The sequence below is a fragment of the Punica granatum genome, chromosome 3 (genome assembly GCF_007655135.1).
Source record: "Punica granatum isolate Tunisia-2019 chromosome 3, ASM765513v2, whole genome shotgun sequence".
Classification (NCBI taxonomy): Eukaryota; Viridiplantae; Streptophyta; class Magnoliopsida; order Myrtales; family Lythraceae; genus Punica; species Punica granatum.
Window position 1 is genome coordinate 36,560,323 of NC_045129.1, and position 22,693 is coordinate 36,583,015.

The 22,693-nt window shown below is 37.4% G+C and overlaps 3 protein-coding genes across 6 annotated transcripts; 1 reads left to right on the plus strand and 2 right to left on the minus strand.

Annotated features, from left to right (window-relative positions):
* Positions 1-1,108: 1,108 nt before the first annotated feature.
* Positions 1,109-4,224, minus strand: LOC116199915 (probable serine/threonine-protein kinase PBL3). Its single transcript, XM_031530502.1, has 6 exons — positions 4,068-4,224; positions 3,102-3,448; positions 2,867-3,002; positions 2,508-2,644; positions 2,261-2,384; positions 1,109-2,009 (listed from the first exon to the last, which is right to left on the minus strand). Exons 1-6 carry the CDS (start codon positions 4,129-4,131, stop codon positions 1,555-1,557), a joined length of 1,263 nt encoding a protein of 420 aa, XP_031386362.1. The 5' UTR covers positions 4,132-4,224; the 3' UTR covers positions 1,109-1,554.
* A 7,918-nt stretch (positions 4,225-12,142) lies between these two features.
* LOC116199893 (UDP-galactose/UDP-glucose transporter 3) lies at positions 12,143-14,851 on the plus strand. The gene is made up of 7 exons (XM_031530475.1): positions 12,143-12,415; positions 12,679-12,776; positions 12,884-13,011; positions 13,194-13,224; positions 13,565-13,668; positions 13,864-13,985; positions 14,113-14,851. The coding sequence occupies exons 1-7, from the start codon at positions 12,312-12,314 to the stop codon at positions 14,519-14,521; spliced, it is 996 nt and encodes a 331-aa protein (XP_031386335.1). The 5' UTR covers positions 12,143-12,311; the 3' UTR covers positions 14,522-14,851.
* A 535-nt stretch (positions 14,852-15,386) lies between these two features.
* On the minus strand, positions 15,387-19,661 carry LOC116199858 (transcription factor MYB88-like). Of its 4 annotated transcripts, XM_031530420.1 has the most exons (14): positions 19,260-19,661; positions 18,850-19,132; positions 18,702-18,748; positions 18,548-18,604; positions 18,343-18,415; positions 18,150-18,205; positions 17,852-18,031; positions 17,655-17,770; positions 17,260-17,405; positions 16,876-17,018; positions 16,592-16,797; positions 16,340-16,488; positions 15,994-16,093; positions 15,387-15,888 (listed from the first exon to the last, which is right to left on the minus strand). In XM_031530420.1, exons 2-14 carry the CDS (start codon positions 18,934-18,936, stop codon positions 15,881-15,883), a joined length of 1,368 nt encoding a protein of 455 aa, XP_031386280.1. In that variant the 5' UTR covers positions 18,937-19,132; positions 19,260-19,661; the 3' UTR covers positions 15,387-15,880. The 4 variants fall into 4 exon arrangements, with proteins under 4 accessions (XP_031386280.1, XP_031386278.1, XP_031386277.1 ...); XM_031530418.1 differs by having other exon boundaries at positions 15,387-16,093; positions 19,437-19,654; XM_031530417.1 differs by having other exon boundaries at positions 15,387-16,093; positions 19,260-19,654.
* Between the last annotated feature and the right edge of the window lie 3,032 nt (positions 19,662-22,693).

A 22,693-nucleotide genomic window follows, 5' to 3' on the forward strand; every position in this document is an offset into this window, starting at 1 on the left:
TCTAGCTAAGAGGGATAAAAAAATGTAATGGTAAAGATTAGGAATAAAAGAGGAAGGAGTCCTAATACAATAGTAATACAATAGTACAAGGTACTAAATTGAAATCAAGAGATTCTGAATTCGATTCTCATCAATAGAACTTATATATTATTTATTTCCTATTTGTATATTATATTGAGCTCATCAGTTTCCTTTTTACCAAAAAAAAAAAGGAACAATGTGCTCTCAAAAAAGATTTGGAATCACAAACGTTTCTGACAAACATTCCAGATGTTGGGATGATATATATATATATATATCTATGTCTGTGTGTGTGTAAATATTACTTTCAAGATGTTGGGATAGACTTAAATCGGATGCACGAGATAGACTTTAATCGACTGTAGATGCTAGACTTTTTTTTTCTTCCTTATGTGTCCACCTTCGTATCTGAAAACCTATTAAACTCTAACTAATTATCTAGATTGAGCCGCGTTGGCCTATTACACAATAAAATTATAAATCATAGATTTTATCCATCTATAAGAATCAAATCAAACATCTTACATAGGGAAAATAAGTATCAAACTGATTCAATCAATCTATGATTGTAAATGATAAGAGTTTTTCTTTTTTTGTAATTGAGACACATAAATGTACAGAGCATTCTAACCTCATAGTCATTGACATGTAGATGTATATTGTCTCGTCTCTGCTTCGATTCAGGATTTAACTCTTTTATTTACTCAAATTTTGATTCAAATTTCCCCAAAGTACATAGACTGTTTAGATGTATTTGTGCATCTTCCACGGTATATACATCTTCTTCTTCTTGATTTTTTTTTGGTGAAATGTTTGTTATAAATATTCTTTGTATGACTAATAAAAAATGGAAGTTTTCAAATTTATTACTAGTTGTATTTGCAATTTAAAGTTTCTCTTTGCATGGCTATTAATTATTGTAATTTCAAATGTTGCTTCGCATGGGGTGAATAATCTTCAAAGCGTTTCAGCATTTTCATAAGGATATGGGAAATGGGAAATGCACTGGCCCACAGCAATAGCTTCAGAGTTTTTACTGTTTCTGAAAAAAAAACTGTTACTGATTCAAAAACTGTTTATTCTTTCATTTTTTTCTCAAAGAAATTGCTATATAGATTTCAAATTTATGTAGCACTCACCTAATAATTGCCCGTCTTCTTTATAAGAGTACAGACCCATAGAAACCGCTTCTTTTGCCTTATAAACCGTTCCTTATACCTGTAGGACTCAAACCCATAGGACATAATATGGATAGTGCTAATGTTCAAGTGCGGTAGTCTTGTCGTCCCAATCCAAGCAACCAGGCATCAGCTATACCCTACCAATCGATGATTAACTACAAACCCATCTATTCCAAGAGACTCGTAAAATATCACAAGTTGTTGATCTTCACAATCGGTTGAAATATATGATTCATCCCTCCTCCCAACCCTCCCCCCACTTCTATTCATCATCATCAACAACAATAACAATACATATAAACCGTAGACCCCAAAATTTACCGTCGAGAAACCGAACCCCACTCCACCCTCTTTAGTGGACCGGCACCGAATGCTGGTGAGACGGCAACGGGGATGCACAAGGCGTCATGTTCATGGGAGATCTTGCATGTCTCAGCGGGGACTTCATTGTGGTTCTCTGGAGACCTTGCTGCTCCGGTGGGGAATGCCGGGTCCCGTCCTTGGAATTCTCAAGCTGTTCCAATGTCGCTAGGACCTCGGACATCTTGGGTCGAGATTTAGCATCCATGTTTAGGCACCGGACTGCAAGGGTAGCGGCAGCATGGGCTCCCTTCTGGGGGTACTGGCCTTCCAGTTTGGTGTCCATGATCCGGAATACTTTCCGCTTATCCCCCAAGTAAGGTTTCGCCCATTCCACAAGGTTCTGCTCCACCCCGACTTTTGTATTGTCCAGGGCCCGTCGCCCGGACAACAGTTCAAGCAACACCACTCCGAAGCTGTAGACGTCACTCTTCGCCGACAGCCGCCCTGTTATTAGCATATGCTTTTTCAGAACATAGTACTATGGCAGTTGATCCAGATAAACTAAGGAAAGATTTATTAACATTAATGTTAATACTGAGTTATCATCATCTTTAAGTCAAGTTTACGACAATGCCATTATCAATTAACCCTATCAGTGGACACCCTGTATTCTGGCCTAGCTAGCATGACCGGTTGTTCATAAACATAATGAAAGTAGAACCATGAGAATGGACACCAATCGAGCATTAACGAACCTGTAGCCACATATTCAGGGGCAGCATACCCGTGAGTACCCATGACTTGTGTGGACACATGGGTCCTATCTCCAGTGGGACCTGCCTTTGCTAAACCAAAATCGGACAGTTTCGCACTGTATTCCTGCATTTGCATATCGTAATCAATGCCATTTAGTACCTTTTACATGGATAGACATACAGAGTGAATCATGCCAACATAACGGAGAGAGAGCAACTGTTTAGGTTTCTCACGAATTGAGCATACCACATCTAAAAGGATGTTTGAAGCCTTGAAATCGCGGTATATGACCGGTGAATTAGCATCATGCAAGAAACAGAGCCCACGGGCAGCTCCTATTGCCACTTTTAGCCTCACAGCCCATGGAAGTGGTTGAGGCCCTCCTGCAAATTAAAACGACCAGGAGTTAGCTGCAGGTTTTAGACTTAATCACATTGAAATTGTGCACGAGAGGCTCCATAGACTTTTAACAGTAAAAGCATGTTTCAATCGGCCAATCGTGTTGACCTTCGCTTAACCTTAATGATAGTCAATATGGATAAGGCGAGATGCCATCTAGTAGTTCCTGAATCTCAAAGTACAGATGGACCAAAATAACAACTTACTTCTGAAGAGATGATTCTCCAGGCTTCCTTTCGGCATATATTCATAAACCAAGAGCCGGTTCTCACCCTCTAAGCAATACCCGATCAGTTTGACGAGATTTGGGTGATGAAGCTCCCCTAGATAATCCACTTCAGTCTGGAATTAATGGAAGATTCCCATCAATTGACGAAAACATTTCTAGAAATTGCAGAAGACAATAGTATCATTCGAAAGTTTCAAAGCTTTCTGACTCACCAACCACTCCTTGTGGCCCTGAAACCCTTCTGGTTTAAGTTTCTTCACAGCCACAACCATTCCCGTCCCGGGCTTCGAAGGCATGAGAGTGTTCTCATCCATCCAGCCTTTGTAGACAAACCCGAACCCGCCTTCCCCGATAAGACTGTCTTGGCGGAAGTTTCTCGTGGCATTCTTCATCTCATTGAACGAGAAGGCCTTTAAGTTCGGGGAGGACAAGATCTCACCCTCCGACCGTGGGGTGGGGAGGCTCAAACTCGAGGCATTGCTCTTCTCACTGTAAGATGGTATGGTGAGGGAGGAACGGGCCGAGGAGCGGCTGGTCTTGCTGGAGTTTTTCGAGATTCCTGCAGTTATAAGCAGAAATTAAGCGCTCATCATAATCCCAATCAAAAGCAAAACTGACGATTTACAATCAAGAGAACTTGAGGTCATCTGATCCACAAGACTCTGAATCTACAGAAATTTCCGATTTTGAAGCTAACAAATTGGGTAGCCACCAAATTTGGATTAGTTTTCGGGTTTATGCATCCAATTACATGTATAATCCATATCCATTTCACTGGAAAAAAGTTAACTTTGCGATTTCTCATTTCTTACGAGTTCATGTTAAACATTACCTGCCCCACTGATACAGACATATACTTAGTAAACAATCATGACAATCAAAACATAGGATTCTACGAATCTAACCTACCAAGAAAAGAAATCAGCAAAAGCAGGGCATCACGAACAGCAATTACTTCACTCACAATCACATGATTCATTAACAAGAGCTCAACTTCAAAGCAGACAAAACCCAGCTTAATTAAGCATCCATGAACTCTCCACCTCAAAAGCACCGACCTTTCAGAGCCGGAAAATCTACTGAGCGAAAGCATTTCAAGAAGGGAAAGATTCGAAAGAACTCTCAATCTGCAGCAAAATGGGGAAAAAGAAGACAAAAGATGTCGTGCCGCAGGTTACCTGAACCGACCCGGGAGCTCTGTGCTGTGTCCACTCTAGCAGAGGAGCCTAAGCAGTTCCCCATAGAAACAGAGACAAGATGCTTCTTCAAGAACCGGGGGCCGGGGGTGGTGTTGGTGAAAGGAAGAGACTTTCTGGTTGGAAACAAATCAGAAGAACATCATCCTGCTTTGAGGTTGGTTGAGGAGAACTTGGGTTGATGAAACCAAAGAGGACCCTTTAGCTGCTCGAAGCAGATAGCTTTCCGCAGAGAGTCTATGCTCTGTTTAAGGAAACCTAAAAACCAGCAGTGCCTCGAAGGGAAGCGGAAGCATCAGAAAAGCAGAGCAAGATCAGCGGGCAGGTGATTGGGGCCAGAAACCTGCATGCGGCCGGGCGTATCGTCCGATCGGGCCACAGATGTGGGGCCCATCCGGGACTCGTGGGTAAGGTGCATTGATCCGGGAGCGTCGCTATGGGTAGAGACGATGGGGATGGGACCCTCATTGTATTTGTTTCATGGTGTGAACGCGACAAACGCGTGGAAGAATTCGTTCCCCCACGACGTGTCCATCACGAGAGCGATCATGAATGACGGAAACACCCCTCCGGTTCATTTTGTCATACGGAAAAAGACAAAAATGTACTTGCACAAACGACAAAGGACCCACTTTGGTCTCGTTAACCTGGACCGTGAATCCCCGAATTAGTAATCCTCATCTGTTATCTACTAGACTAGAATTCTACCACAATTACATTCTATAAATTAACTAATGCAATTAATAAAAATGGTTAGATGCTTTTTCCTTATAAATAAGGTCTCGATTTGGAAATGTGAATAGATTTTGTTAGAATAGTAAAAAAGCATTTTTTTGTGATATTGAATGAAAAATAAAGAAGGAAAAAGATAAGTAAAATTGGCAAAGAGAGACCTGGGGGGAGGGGTGGAATGGTGAAATGAATAGTTAAAGAAAATAGTAAGATTACTAACTTATCCTTTTAAACTCCTCCTAATTTGACTACCTTGAATTTATAATTCTTATCTATATCTATACTACTACAAAATTGAAAAGGAAAAAGCTTTCTATGACATTCTTATTCCTATAATGCCCATGGTTGATGATTAAAAAAAAATTAGGAGCATTAGATCAAAATCACTTTGAGAATAAAATTACCTTTTCATATATTCTTTTAACCACTCATATCCCCACTTTTTTCTCTTTCTCTCTCTCTCTTCTCTCAATTGTCACGTTCTCTCCTTTTATCTCCCTTTTTTTTTTTCCTTTCCCACCCGTAAACTACTATTTTCTCTATAAATTATGTACTTCTAAATAATAGAAAGAATATAAATGACATGAAAACCTTATCTTATGTAGATGAATAAGAATGTCACGATATTCTATTTAATAAATGTAAATCACAATTTCAAAAAATAAATTTTTTTAGACTGATTTCCAAGCATAACACTAGTCAATGCTCTAGTTTTTATAATGGATATTAAAGTAATCCAACAACATAAATTAATCATTACATATATATTTTTATTAAAAATGAAGTCTATAAATTAATATAAGACTAGTTTCAAGGGTTTCGCATAGTAGAGAAGGAGGAGCTCATGTATGCACATGATTTCGAGCTCAAAACCCCATAGGACCATCATAGCATATTTAGTGTGATTATTCATTCCGTCTCCGTCTGTCGCTTGGAATTCACAGAGATTCAGGGATTCTTCGGGGTCAGGAAAAAGAAAAAGTATGAGAATAGTGACACGAAATGAAAACGAGCATCATTAGGGGTGAGAAATAAGAGGGGCATTTTAGGTAATGAGAAAAACTGCGTCACTCTTAGCTAAGCGGCGGCTATCATCTGACCTAGGCACATGGGGCCCACTATCATGCAACCCAACATGTAGGTCAACCAAGGCGAATCATTCGTGCCAAAAAGGGCCTAACATGCCACACAAGACCCTCGTGATGTTGCCAAATAGTGTTCATAAGTATCTCATAGCAAGAAGAGCTTAGTCGATCCGTTCATAAAATCGATTCACTCTCAATTTTAGTCAATATATCAGCCTATTTGACATCTTAAATATGTTATAAAAAGTCGATTCTTACTTTGAAGAAGGTAAACTGACTCTGAGCAGCAAGACAACATTATCGAAACAATAAACTAATGTAAATTTATTCGAGATATACTCTTCTAACCTTTTTATGGCAGACCCACTTTTGAAAAATTGTTCCTTCCGCATGTAATTTATTCAAAAGTATCTCAAACTTTGATTGCCCTTTTCTAAGAAATTCTAGTGGTGCACGGCGTGCTTCGTTTTATATTGAAGACACACCAATGTGTGCAGGTGAAGTCATTGCTTATTACAGTCGGTCTAGATAGATAGTTATGAGCTCATATACTAAGAGCACGATCATTTACAAGGGGAACCTGGACCCTCCAATTAAGTCTTACCGCTTGTAGATGTCGCGTGATAGGTTGATTTTACACCATCCATATAGCGTGGGGTCCATGGGATCGAGGAAATTGATATGTGAAAATTTTTCACTGGTTGACTTTTTCATAAAAGATCGAGTCTTCAATCTTATCGCTTGTAGATGTCGCTGTGATAGGTTGATTTCACATCAGTCGTATAGCGTGGGGATCCCCATGGGATCGAAGAAATTGATATGTTAAATTTTTTTAATAGTAAACCTTTTCATATTGACTCATTTAATTTTACAAATCAATTTTAACTCTATTTTTAATTGTACGCCACTTACCTTCAATTTAACAATACAATTATTACTTTTTTATTTTTTAACAATTCAATTTAATTTTTAATACTAAATTTTTTCGACTGTTCATTACATTTTTCTACAATTCAATAACACAATTATTACTTTTTCTCAACTATTCATTACATTATCATATTTTTTTCTCATAATTCAATAATACAATTATTATAAACCAATTAAAATCAAAATTCAACTCTACTCAACTCTAAAATCAAGCACAACAAAGATTGATGTCTTCAATTATGTCCCAAGCGGATTTTAATTAGACTAATTATATTTAATTATTTTAGTTTTTTTTTTACATAAAGATATGGGGAATCTATTGAGCAAGTAAAGTATTCCGACTCCAGAATAATTCTACATAAAGTATTCTAGTGTTGGAATAAGTGATGAGTATAATATATTATTGCAATTAAGGGATGGGTAACCTTGCCGTCATGCAAGCGTCATGGGTGTGTAGACGAGGTCCCAACATAGGGAAAAACGACCTCATTGTGTGTGTATATATATATATATATAGAGAGAGATATATGGATTGTGATGCAGTTGTTTTTCTAAAGAATCTGCACTTAAATGAAAAAGTAATTGGAGAAAGAGAGAGAAATGGTGAGAGAAAAAAAGAGGAAGTAAGAGTAATAGGTAGTTAATTTTGTACTTTTTATCTTTAATTTGACGACTCATAATTTGTTTTATTATTTTACAATGAGTCTTCACAAATGAAAAGTTAGACCAATTTTTTCTTCTTCTTTCTGAGTATTATAAATTTATTTTATATTAGAATTTTCTTCAAGTAAAACATAATAGGAGCTATTTAATTTGATATATCAATATGAAAAGATTTATGCCAAAGTAAAAGGATTAATAGAATTAGTCTGAGCCTTTTGTTAAAAGAAAATAACAAAATAGATTAATGGTTAACCTAAACGACGTTACTCCTTTAAAATATTTTAAACAACTCACAACCACTAAATCCCCATGAATGGTCCCCATGAGATAAAGCTAGGTAAAGAAGAAAACAAGATTGTCGGAAAACTTTTCAGTTTGACTTTTCTCTCAATATGACGAAAATATATACCCTAATGTCACTACATATACACGTATATTATATATACATTAGAATCATTACAAAATTAAAATATCAACCCAAATTTCCGATTGTGACACTCCAAAAAACTTATCATGTGGACAAAGTCTTGGGCTAGTTGACGATGTCTCTATCATATAATATGTGATGGAAAGTGAAAATAGAAGACTATAGAGGGCGTACGCCATTTTGAAGCATTTAGTTCTAAAGTAATTTCTTTATTTTATTCTTTATATATATAATATAATATAATATTATTTATTAAATAACTTCACATATAATGCAAATACATATGTTGCACAGTTTTTATTTTCCTTGCAAGAAAAATTTTAAAAACAATTTCTGTGTACCATGCGATGAGCCTTTTTCTCATACAAAGATCAGGCAGTGAGAAAGATCCTTCCCACAATAGACCCCTCTTTAGTAGCACTCCGATGCATGTATATAAGTTGATATTGTCTCTTGGTAGCTCTGAAAATTAATGTCAAAGATATATACACTAAAATCAGCATTGATCCTTATTATCGAACTAATTAGGTATGAATGATCATACCTTTTTGTTATTGGGTTACAAAAGAGACGCATGTTAATTATTAAAAGAGATTAATGGTTCAGGTCCAATGACTTTCCTAACTAATCGTCATAATTGGTTGAATTTTGACTGGGTTGGATCCAAATTAACATCTTAAATCCACCATGACTACTTAAAAGAACCTATAAATTAGAATTACTTGCAAAGCAAGGTACTAGCTAGCAAGGATACCAAATTCTTTGTGCAGACTGAGTCCACCCCGTTTGGTTTTACAATATGATTTTAAGATTTTAACTCTACTCACTACACAATAAAAATCAACTCTTTCAATTCAAAAATGTGAGTCCCATATATAAACCCATATACAATTTAATTATACTCAATTTAATTTTTAATAATAAATTCTCTCAACTATTCATTATTTTTTCAACAATTCAACAACACAATTATTATACAATTATCACTTTCTCTTAACTATTTATTACTTTTTCATACTTTTTCTCATAATTCAACAACACAATCATTACAACCCAATTAAAATCAAAACTCAATCTTACTTAACTCTAAAACCAAACACACCATAGATTAACTAGACAATGACCCATTCCGTGCAAACAAATATATATATATATATATATATATATATATATATTATAATTTAGACTCATCCGACGAAAACTCACGAGAGCGCTCTATTCAATTGATGAGAAGCTTTCATTCGTAACCCTTAGCTCCAGGGTGATCGACCTTTCGCATCCCCTGTAAATTAATATATACTTTTTTTTACATTTTCATAATTATTTTTTTCGAATTTTCACAATATATTTATATATTAGATATTTTCAATGAGATTACTTATCTTAATTTTTTTGTTATTATAAGTTCGTAAATACAATATTATCAACATAAAATAAAAATATCAAAAGAGTTCGCGCAACGTTCTGGATAGATGACTAGTTCTTAAATAATTTAGAACCTAGCAAGGAGACTGAATTCTTTATAAAATACAACCTATAAATATTCTCAATTGGGCCATCTGTACAGCATATGGCCGGACTGACCTGTCTCGTGCAAACAAATTATTAAAAGCCTGACAGATGTGCGATGCACGTGTTATTTTTTATTTATTTATTATATTTAAGTTTAGCTTAAATATTTTAAAAGATGAATGTTATAATTGAAGCGATACTTATTATAATTTAAGTCATAAAATTAAGGTATGAAAAACACAATTATGGAAAATTACTATTTATTCTTTACTAAGTGTTTTTATTTAAAAAAGCAGACAATATTTTAAATTGAAAATCAGACATGTGTGCATAACTAAATCAGTTATCATATATATTGATTAATTTAATTTTAAAATAAAGATCATAAAAATTTAAAATCATGATAAACTTTTAGGGCACAATTTAGGGCATAATTCAGCTTCGTCTATGCAATAAGCATCTGCGCATAATTTAAGGCACAATAATATATGCACGCAAATGTATATATTCTCATAAAAATATTTCATTATGTAATTTTGAAAATGAATCTTGGCAAATTGCAAGTTGAAGTGGTACGTATATATGCCTTCGCATTTCTAGTTCGTAGAATATTGTCTACATGAAAACGTTTGAAAATTAAGTGAAAGTGTAACATCTAATTTCTCGAGCTCACTTCTGCTTCTATTTGATTTGAGCCACTATGTTCACAAAGTTCGATCGTTTTATAGTTTCGTCTGATTTTCCAGGTAGAAAATGGAAGACCGGACGAGCTATTGAAATATCAACAAAGATAGAAACCAAGAACTACTGAGAAACATAATAACATGCAGTGAAGTGTCTTAACTATGGTGCCTTCAAAATTTCTTTCTATATTAAATGAAGGACGCTTCGCTTTCAAAAAATTATTATACAACTCCCACCAATCATTTGATACAAAAATGAAAGAGTACATCCCATGATCCCTCTATTTTCCATAAACCCAGCCTCCTTATCGCCATCATCTCTTTTTGTATCAAAACTCTGATCTGCATGCCTCATTTGTCTCTTCTCTGATTACAAACTATGTCATAGACAAAATCCATGCTCTGCAAGAAGTCGTGGAGATTTTAATGACCTACGAGAGCCATAACAGTGAAATTAAGTTTTCATTTCCACCTATTTCGGGCTGCAATATGATCAACGTAGACCAAGTAATGAAGCTAAAATTGCAAGAATAAATAAAACTGTTCAGTGAAAGCACCTTATCGGTTTCACGTTGCAGCGTCAACACCTGGAGGGAGGTTTTAATCTGCATTAAAGAAACAGAGAAGCACTTTAGCCTCGTATAGGAAGAGCAAGAGAGTGTCTTTTATCAAGCGAAAGTTTGTTTTAACCAGCAGAATTTTCTTTATGTAATTACCAGATGCCGTCCCAACTGTCGATTGGGTTGTACCGCTGGCAGTCCCAGAGTTACCCACCTTACCGGCTGATTCTCGGAGGCTATCACCTGTTTATATTTATATCTCTATGTCAGCGGTTGATGAAACAGAACGTACATTTGCATGCACGGTATTAGTTCCTATGACAAGCAAAGTTTCATGCCATTAAAACGTCAGCTAATGAATGTTTTTGCCGACGTTTTCTGAAAAACATCGGCAAGCATCTCCCAGCTACATCAACAACGACGGAAATGGAAACGTCGGCAGTTACGTGGTCGGTGTTTTTCCTGACGTTTTACTCGTCGGCTAAAACGCCGGGAAAGGACCTTGTCCCTGTAGTGGTCATAGGTGGTTTACCTTTCAGGTTAAGAGCCGACTCTTCTATTAGCATATATATGCCATTTTCAATGGATATTATATCAATATAATTCCTCGTTTTCTTTAATATATAATATTTTTTTCTTCGTGTGCATGTGTATCAATTTTTCCATATCGCAAACTCGATCCTACTTTATGGTTCACCGATAGCTAAGGATTTCGGCCCGAATAATGCAGAGTGTTGTCGAAGAATAACTAGAGTAGACGTAAATAAGCCCCTAATCCAACTGTTCCATACACATATATAATTATATGTAGTTGAGCAGACCTAAAAGCTCTTTTTTTTTTTTAAGTAAAGCTAATTCCCATGTGGCCCCCATGTTAACTACAAGTAACGAGGACTATAAATATATATAGACTCGAATCTATACGACACTTGATTCCTCTCATCAATTTGGGTTAATAAGATCGATCGGAAGAGACACACACATCTTAATTAACTCGTAGTATTTTCTCATAAACTTTTCCGGTGAAGGCACATTGAACATATATACTTGGTTATTCGATGGGCGGGATGATAGCGAACCTAAAGACGAGAAGGTAATCCATGATTCGTTTTATCCCGTGATCGTTGCACCTAACTTGCGCGATTATCAGTTTGCTGATAATTAATGCACGTCATCTCAGTTTGGGTCATCCAAGCAACTCCCAGAGAAGGTGGCCATGCGTTAGCCCAAGTTTAGGCCCAATGGGCTGAGAATCCATGGGCTATTCAAGTGGGCCCCACTTGGTCTCAGACATGGCCACGTCCCATTTCCCGGGACTGACGGTACACGCGAACGAGAGCTCTGTCGCTGCGCGTCCCCCCAACCAATAGAAACACACCGTACCGTCACCAGCCCAATGGGAACACGCCACGTGGAAGATCTTCGTCACTTCGCGCTCCTTCCTCTAATAACTACATCGTCCCTCGTGCCCCGCCAAGTCTCACCAACAGACTTCCTCCGATCCGGCAGTTGGAAAGCGACAACGTTTCGTTCTCCTCCGGGTAGTTGCTCCCCTCTTCCTCCACGTTCTTCGGGAAAGCTCGGGGGCCTCTCGCCGGATCTGCAGCTTTCCGGCGGGATTCTGACGCCGATCCATGGAGGCTCACGGTGCAGGGCTCAGCCGCGTCCTGGTGCTGGCATTCTGCGTCGCCGGTATCTGGTCGGCCTACATCTACCAAGGAGTTCTTCAGGAGACCCTGTGAGTTGCTTGACCGACCCTGAAACTACCCCGACCTTTCGTTTGATCACCGGGAATCGATTAAATGGCCGCAAGCCGGTTGATCATAGTGTCACTAGCCAACTCCGTAGTTTCGATCAATGGCTGACAAATCGGGAAAATTCATAATTAGGTTTCAGAGTTGAAATGGGATTTAGCGCACGTCTAGAGTTGAGTTTTTGATTGTTGGGTCTCCCACGGTGGCAATGCTGATAGTGATGATGATTTTTATATGGTTGGCTTAGGTCTACCAAGCGGTTTGGCCCCGATGGGAAGAGATTCGAGCATCTCTCTTTCTTAAACTTGGCTCAGAATGTTGTCTGTCTGGTCTGGTCATACATAAGTGAGTTTCTCTTTCTCCCTGTTTTAGATATTGTGCTGTTTTACTTGTGTATTAGACTGCTAGAGCTCATGGAGTATGCTAAAGGTTTATCTTTTCCCGTTAAACAGTGATAAAGATGTGGTCCAGGAGCTCGGGTGGAGCCCCGTGGTGGACATACTGGAGTGCCGGCATCACGAACACAATTGGACCGGCAATGGGTATTGAGGCGTTAAAGTACATCAGTTACCCTGCTCAGGCATGGCTCTATGTTTTATTGGATGCCCTATGGTGAATTATGCATACGAAGATTCTAAAATAGATTGTTTATCTGATCCATCTCCTGGATGAGTGAGACCTTGCAATGGCTATTATCTTCATTTCATGATGATGATAGTAATGATTAGTAATGCTGCCTGCTTCTTTTCTTCATTCCTGCAGGTCCTAGCAAAATCCTCGAAGATGATTCCTGGTAAGATTTTACACTAATATCATGAACCATTTGGACAAACATGGTCCTATTAGTACATTAGTGAAGCCTTATAATCCTTCAGTAATTACTTTTTGGAACTATTCTAGGGAAAGGCCCTTGTAAGAAGTAAACTATGTTTATTTGAATCAAACTTGTGGCTGTGTCTCCGAGTTATATGCTGTTTTGAAATGTGAGAAACGTAATCTTTTTTGTCCATTTCATTAGCATTTCTATCTGAATAAATTATTGAAAGTGGTGAGCTGAAACTTTTTTTCCGCGGATGTCACCATAATGTTCTAATATCAAGTCGTAATATCCTGCTTGTTATACTTTTATGCAGTGATGCTGATGGGAACTCTAGTTTATGGTATACGATACACCATTCCCGAGTACATTTGCACTTTTCTTGTTGCTGGAGGGGTTTCTATGTTTGCACTTCTAAAGGTAAACATTTCGTCTTTTGGTATGGACCTTTTACTTACATGCGTTGTTCATTGTCTTAGCTAGCCGGACCATAGACATAAAATAAGTATATAATATGATAAGTTTTATGATGATGTTACTTAAAAATCCAAATATGCAGTTCTTGTAATATTAGTAATTAGTACATTTGACTGACCCATCATTTGGGGAATACAGACCAGTTCAAAGACCATCAGCAAGTTGGCTCATCCAAATGCACCTCTAGGTTATGGGCTTTGCTTCCTGAATCTCACATTCGATGGTTTCACAAATGCTACTCAAGATTCAATCAAAGCAAGGTACACGATATTTGTTTAGCTGTTATGTGGAAAATTTGTGTGTTTCCGGTACTAGATTTTGTAGCGTTGGGTTCTGATATTAATGTGCATGTTAATCCATAACTGATTTGACAATTTTCTTGTTCAGATACCCAAAGACGAGTGCCTGGGATATAATGTTGGGCATGAATCTGTGGGGCACCATATACAACCTCATCTACATGTTTGGGTGGCCTCATGGGATCGGCTATGAGGCAATTAACTTTAGCAAGCAGCATCCTGAAGTGGCCTGGGACATCTTCCTTTACTGTCTCTGTGGAGCAGTGGGTCAGAATTTCATCTTTCTAACTATTAGCCGGTTCGGCTCTCTTGCTAACACCACCATCACCACCACCCGGAAGTTTGTGAGCATTGTAATCTCCTCTCTATTGAGCGGCAACCCTCTGTCAACGAAACAGTGGGGATGCGTCGCAATGGTCTTCTCTGGGCTCTCCTACCAGATCTATCTCAAGTGGAGGAAGTTGCAGAGAATGCAGAAGAAGAGGAAATCCATGTAAGAGAGAGACGACCGATCCCTGACAACTTTTGGCGAGGAGTCCGGTCCTGTTATATGGATATATGGCTAGTTTATCGTTGAAGCCGAAATTCGGTAGACAAAGATTAGAGTATAGCAATTTCTATGTTGAGTAGTGAAAATGTAACTTTGGGTAGGTCTCTTACTGGGAAAAAAAATTTGCCTTTCTTTTTTTTTGAGTCTATCTTCGGATGTGCTATCGACATTGTAGACTATCCCAAAAGGGCAACTGGAATTCGAATTCTCTGTTGTGGGAATTATCTTACTATGCACGACTTATGGATTGAATCAGCCCGTAAAAATTTATGTTGTATGAATCGATTTTATTGAGCATCTATAAGCATGAATCGCTTTTATTTATCGAACGTCCTCAGAGCAACCGTTAGCTTTATCTTGAACTAGGTTCCCTCCACTTTCTTCACCTTTTGAGTAATTTCCAATGATTATGGCGGACCACCACCACCACCACCACAGCCAACACTTCTTCCTCATATGCAGTAACCCTTCTTCATGAGACCACATGCTTGTCCTCTGCGTTCAGCTCAGGAACAGAGTCAGAGATCCCTACCCCATGCTAACCAACCGCAATGAATGAATCTTCCTCCGCTGTAAGTGCAGCTACCTTCCAACGTTGTTCATTTTCCATTAAGTGATATGCTCAATTTCCTCATTTACTCCATTTCTATCCTCTAAGAAGCTGCTGGTGGAAGTGATGGTTTTCTTTCGCCTCTCTCTTCTACTCGTTCTTTTTTTCCTCGTATGTTTTGACGGGTCTGCTGCTACAGTGCGATGCGACTCTTTGCAAGACATGAAAATATACCGGGAATTCAAAATTATGCACCACGAAAAGAAACCAAATTTCCGGTCCAACCTCGGCAAGTAAGATAACATTAAGAATTAGTAACAAAGGCCACAAAAAAGACTTTACCTGTTTATTCTATGAACTATCCACACCCCAAAAAAACCCGGAAAAACGAAAAACCCAGATAGGAGTCCATGTGACTGGTTCCTCCTTCCCTGTGTCTTATCTGAAGTATATAGTAGCTAGCTATTGGCGATGTGCCAACCACTTGATTACACTCATCAATTACAAGGTATTAGGCAACAATGTTCCTGTACAGATGACTCGACCAAAAAACTCGATGTGAGTTGAAAACAAATGAAGCTACACACAAAACGAATTAGACAAAGAAGGCAAACAAAAAGAATCAACACACTCCAGCAAGCATGTCCGGTGCTTGCTAGGTTTGCTAGAATGTTCCCGGACATCCTAGAAGGGTTCTAGATCAGGGTTGTCCTGACTGTAGCAGACTCAAATACGCCTTTCAGAAAAATATTAGGCCTACATGGCTGCAAGAAGGAACAAGAAACTCAATCTATGGAAAGTACTATACTTCTGGATGATATGTAAGTTTCTGTATAGAAATTGTACTGGTGAGAGTTTTGGTTACAGACTCTGAAGGAGGGATCGTTTGCACGAAGGTGGATTGATATTAGTGCTTGGAGAAGGAGAAAGAGACTCCATTCCAAGCGTCTTCATCAGAAAGTTCCTCTCCTGTAAGAAGCAAATGGATTTGATGAGAAAATGAATGATTGGGAATAAAACTAGATTCGAAATATTCATCCAAAAAAAAAAAAACTAGATTCGAAATATAATGAAATGTGACAATTATTCTTGCTCCATTTCTGTCACCATCTGTGTACGGTACTCCTAGATCCTCATTCAGTACATTACTGTAACGTGTAATCTAGTCGGTTTTGTGCATTTTGATCAGCAAATCGATAATGAATGAGGACTTACACTTTCTGAAAATTTTGGGCTAGGAATTCCTGCAGCTATTGATCTGAATACTGGAGTTACTTGGAGAGGCGAGCCAAATTCTTTACTTGGTGGGACAGAGACAACGGCTTCCGTGTTGATCTTCTCATCACAAGATCGGAGCATACCCTCTGCAACATAAAAGGAGAAGAAAAAGCAAAGAGAGAATCAAAATCCTAGTCACACAAAGGTGGATTTGTTGAAATCCATCAACAGAACTATTCAAGAACTAGCCTTGCTCGGCAATTGCAGTAGAAATAATCTCCTTATGCCCATCGACTATGCTTTTTTCACGGGTATGTTTTATGTGAAACCTATCTTCGATGCTCTTTTCTTTTGCTTCAGTTTCTGCGGTTTTGTCATGAGTTGTTTTGATCAGATAAGTCGATCCTGTACTATATTCTGAGGTAGCAGGAGAGTCCTCGCAGAGATCAGGTTGCCTGTAATTTGTATCCACGTCTTAGGAGGTAAATTAATGAGTAAAATTTAAGTCCTTTCTAGTAGTTTCGAAATTTTACCTCCATGATGTTTGACTTCCCTCATTACTGCTTGTAAAGTCTCCCATCATGTCTTTAATAATATGAAGTTGGAAATCAATCCCAGCATTGCAGTATTTGAAGATATCTCCATCTTTGCTCTGATTAATGATGTCCTGCAAAACCTGAGTTCCATTTCTCGAATTGAGGAACCATATACAGAAGAGGATTTCGTATTGTATGATTCAAACTGGTCAGAGAAGTATGTTCGTTATGATAACATCAAGCTAGGACATCCAATTCCAATCATTGTCTGTCATTGTTAAGCTGAGCTTTTCCCTATCTCACTTTTTTTTTTCTTCTTTTTTTTTGCTCCTTCCCCTGAAAAAAAGAAAATAAATAAAGCAAGTCATGCGAATTCCTGACCTTCTCAGCGTTTTCAAGACTCTGCTCTGTGCTCTCTGCTTTAACTCTTTGTGCCAGTGAACTAAGAAGTTCGGCTCGCCGCATCAGTGCAGCAAACTTTGGATCATCTGTCCTCAAAAATGTTTCGCCTGTCTTCACGCCCTGATCTGCACAACACAAAGAAGAAAACACACAGTTTACCTAACCCTTCACAAGTTCAGCAAATGATGCTGTAGAAAAACTATAGACATTGGAAACATCGCACTTGTTTTGCCGGTGTCAAGATGTTCCTCTTTATACATCATACCTACTTTTTATCTACCAAGCATCTTGCACTTTTTCTCTTTTTTGTAGCTGTGATATGTTTCTTGAATTTAATTCCGAAAATGTATTACAAATTTATTCAGTACAATTACCATCATTGTGGCGGTCATTATCCTCCCCCTTATGATGCAAATTTTGGGCTAAAACTGCAAATGGAGGCCTCGGCTGCTGATCATCTTCCAACGAAACATCCCGAACGTTGGTCCCTCTGATGATATATGGGCAAACATTACTAACCTATGTGAAGAAGTCATTCTCAAAGATTATAATGATCCCCAACTTGCTTTACCTCGACTTCTTATTTGGATCAGCGACTCCTGTTGCTCCTTGCATGTTCAATGTACCACATGATATGACCCTTTTCCCATTCGGGTTTACACACGAAGCCTTATTCTCCTTAGCTAAGGCTTCATACTTGGCTCTCTTCTTGCACAATGTGGTAAACCGGTTCTTTACGGCATTATCAGTTCTGAGAGGGGAAAAACAAACCCAAGTCAGTGCAGAGCAGAAGAAATGTCCGATGATGTTCCAGCAGGAAATTCGAAAAAAACAAAATTATTAAAAATAAAAAAGAGAAGAAAATCTACCGGCCTGAGACCACCTTTGCTATTTCAGTCCATCTGTTACCATAAACCTTCTGAGCCTGCAGAAGCCCAAATTAATAGATCATAAATACCTTCAGTGGCAGAGTAGTTGGACTGAGATAGTTCATTGGATCTAATGTAACCTAACTGATCTACCGATATTCATTGCTTGAAGATCACAACTACCATTTTTTACCTCACATAAGAGTTTGTCTTCTTCAGGTGACCAACCCCCTCTTTTGAAATCAGAGTTCAAATATGTGCTCCATCTGCAATTAAAAAAAATAAATTAAATCATGAAATTTCCCTTGTTCATTAATCTTGGAAGTTCAAGTCTAGTTAGAACCAAAATAACAGAACAGAGAAAGGCTGGGGAGGAGTGAAAGAGAGGAGCATGTTACCTTCTCCGGCACTGCCTCGTCGACTTATCCTTGAACTTTAATGCAATAGCTGGCCAACTGAATAGAAAGAATTAAAAAAAAATATTATATCGATCACCAATAAACTCTTTTTTGAGGATGATCAAATATTCCAGTGAAAGAAAACTATTCGTACTTCTCAGTTCCATGAATTCTAACTACTTCCCTCAATATATCATCCTCCTGCATCCATGAACAATATGGCATTATATCCCGATCATCGGCAGCACTCCCAGTGCTAAAACACGAGACACTGCAAAGAACGGCGAGAAAAAAAACTGAACCTCTGGAGTCCAGGTGACGATATGCCTCTCCTTCTTCTTGGAATCAGACTCACTGCTGCCGGCAACCTTCTTCTTCGAGTCCGGCATTGCTATTCAAACCTCTCCAAAGCCCACTTTCATACGCTAAGAGCTCAGTAGCTCTCAGGACTCCACCTCAGTCCCTTCCCTTTATAATCTAGCTACAGCTTATTGGGTTTTTATTTGACTTTAACTTCTCCTCCTCCACCACGCAGCTGCCTCGGATTCTAACTTTTCGGTCACATGAGCAGAACAGCCTCTGAATCTGAACAAAGTTGCTCCAAAATTAAGACTTTAGGAAAAGAAAAGAAAGAGAATGGTAAGTATAGAAAAACAAAACGAAAAAGTGAGCTTTAATGTGTAAACTATAGGGGGGGAGGCTCATTGCCCACCACTGCTAATTTGATTGGATGAAAACGGCAAATGCCCTGTTTTTGATTTGCTGGTTCCAACCTCATCGGGATTCGAGATAATTGGGATGGAAATGGAATACGGCTATGAATACGTATGGGGAGGGATCAAAATCCATCTGGGCATTGCAAGAAATGGAGGAAGGAACTTCAGATCACCTTCAAAGATCGAAACTTGGGAATGGGGCTGGTTGATTATCTGTCAAAGATGTGAGCTTTACACAGAATTCACATACTCTCTCTCTCTCTAGAAACTTTTTGAATCTCTCTCTCTCTCTCTAAGAAAATTATATATCGAAAAGAATATTAAAAGACCATCAACACCCAACGGATGACTGGGGGATAGTGCGCGGGTATGAAGGGGAGTTTGAAAATAAACGCTGAAATCCATGAGAAAACATTAATGGATAGTGATGAAGACTGTTGCCCAACACCACAACCACATTCTCTCTCCCCCTTTTTCTTCTCAAGAAAACAAATAACTATTTAAGCCATCCTTGTAATAAAAAAAATAAAAAATTATTAACATTTGGTTTGAGTTGGGTATTGACAAATAAACATCCTTTGATTTTGTGTAATAATTGCAAGTGTTGATAAATATATTAATATATGATAATATGTATATACATATGAATGTGAAAATATATAAAAATTTTATTATTAAAAATTGATTATAAAATAGTTAGGAAAAAATATGAATGAGAAATGATTATTAAATAAATGAAAAAGATAAAATAGTAATGATTATATTGAATAAATTGTGAAATAATAGAATTGAATTTAGTGAAGTTGAATTATTACTTAAAAAAACAAACTGAGCGCAATTTTTTTTTTTAAGATTACGAGATGTTCATTGATATTGATCCTAGAGAAAGATCACGCGATTGTTTCTACTAAGTTTTGATATGCGTATAATATTCACTCACGTGAATTGCAATTTACCAACTATATTATATAACGTGATTATGCATAAAAAAGAAGAAGAAGCATATACTGTGCAATAGTGTTGGTATTTAACCGATACTTGCATATATGTATGTATGTGCATGTCATATAGCTGCATGTGAATCTCCTCCATATGATAGCAAAGAGACGTGTCATGTATGTGGGGTATCATAATATGGTCCCATGGGGGATGGGTCACTGCAGCCTATGTCATTATACATTACACATAATAAAACATCATATACGTGCTTTGCAATTTTTGAAAATACTACACTGATTGGATGGGGACATGACATTCGAGGTAATGAGATACCAGACACCCTTTGATCGTCGGGTTTCAATCGATCAATTCCGTAGCATTGTTTTCACTAAAGTATCAACATGGTCATGTCAGGATATCAACCAATATATCTTATTGTCATCATATTACAAATAACTCAGTTCAAGATGTTATTTCCACCAATAAGTATGCTAACATCCATCATATTACCCAACATATAATGGTTTTCGGACTGTGCCTGCATTTTCATGATATTCTACCATAATGCTGAAAAGCACTCCCCAACCGTTAGATCGCACTTATTTCTCCCACTCTCTCTCTTTTTGGGACGATCCAACACTGCTGATGGCAGGGCATGGCACCCGGCCAACACCATAGAATTAATTTGAGTAAGTCATCTTGGAAGTATATTATTCTCTCTCTCTTTTTTTTTTGCTGAATATAGAAGTATATTATTTAATGATGAGAACACTGTGCAATAATATTTGTACTGAAACTGAAAGTTCTGTCACTCAGAGGCACGTGACAAACAGAGGGATTACCGTTGCATTCAGTCACAACCTATGGTTTTTGACCAGAATTATTTGGAGGAGTACTGCAGAATATAATATCTCTGCTGGCCCTTTTTATTAATCATCAATTTATTTAAAGATATTATTATATATATTATTGTGATTAATAATTAAGAAAGCAATCGTACAAGCAAAGGTTCTACTTCAGTATATATATATATATATATATATATATGTATATATTATTCAGCAAAAATATATATATTATTAATTATTAATTAGTTCTAATTAAATCAACTCATTCATCACATCTAAATGTTGAGATCTAGAGATGCACCTTTTACGCAGTTTCGAGCATTCAACCTGATGACTCCCAGCCGCTTCTCGCACGAAGAATCATTGCCTGCAGAAAAAAAAAAAACTTTTTTTATGAAAGCTATGCTTGTTCAGTATATAATGTATCGATTCAGAAATGATAGGGAAGAGATGCTTGATTAGTTAATACCGGATTTTGAAAAATAAGGTTTCTCGATAATGATATGCGAATGTTACCTGCTTCTTGCGAGATTTGGTAAGACGTAAGTAGACGGGTTTTTATATGAATCAACAATTAATGTTTTAGCATTAAGAGTTCACCTAATTAATTGTATGTCTATATATGAAATATGCGTTCACATACCATATTGCGTTACGGCTATGTTCAAAAAATAATATAACCACGGATACATTGATTAACATATGAGGTAAGTATGTACGAATTCGAATTTCGCCTGATCAATTTCTAAGGTCCACGTGACAGCCTTGTACAGCATGCATATAGGCCAAATATCTCTAAAAAACACTAAGCTTATGAGTAACCTTTACAGGTATCATTCTTACTCTCACATATTCTCGTATGCTCGTATATGATCGACTTAAAGAGTTCCATTGATCCGGGCTCAATTATCCTCGTCCAGGTTCGGCTAATTCATGAACCGTCCTCTCGTCGATTATTGGACATGTATTGCGTACAACAATTGTAAGATTGTAAATTCAACGTTATAGTAAGGGTATGTCTATTTATTCTTAACCAAAATAAAAGAAAAAATAAATAAAGAAATTGACAAAATTCTCTATCTGAAAATACTTTAACTTTTAATCGAAAATTTCTTAGGCCGAATTGACAGTGATCGCCTTGGCTTCACCTTTCTTCCCCAAAATCAGGAAAAACTACTCATACAGAATGTCTATTATACTATCCACGCATTTCGGCTTTTCAAAGATAATAAATCCAAAAAATATGGAACACAGATTAAATAATAACAAAAAAAAGGGAAATTAAGACCAGGGAAAATTCTATATTAGTGAGGTGACACAAACCTAACACTCCAAAGCATATGTTGAACAAGTTCCAGTTTCAATAATTAAATTTGAATTTAATGCCACAAGTGTGGGCTCAAATTGGCCGACCAGCACATGAATATTAGGATTATTCGGATAGGGAAATTAACAAGAATTTATGTGTATGTTACCTTCGATACTTTTTTTTTTTTGGGTAGAATGTTATCCTCGATATAAATTTTGATTACTCAGCCAAAAGCATATACATATATATATATGATTAGATGCATCATCATTAGCCTGGGCGCCTGCACGCATGCTATCCTAATAATATACAATAATCTTTAATTTCTTGCTAA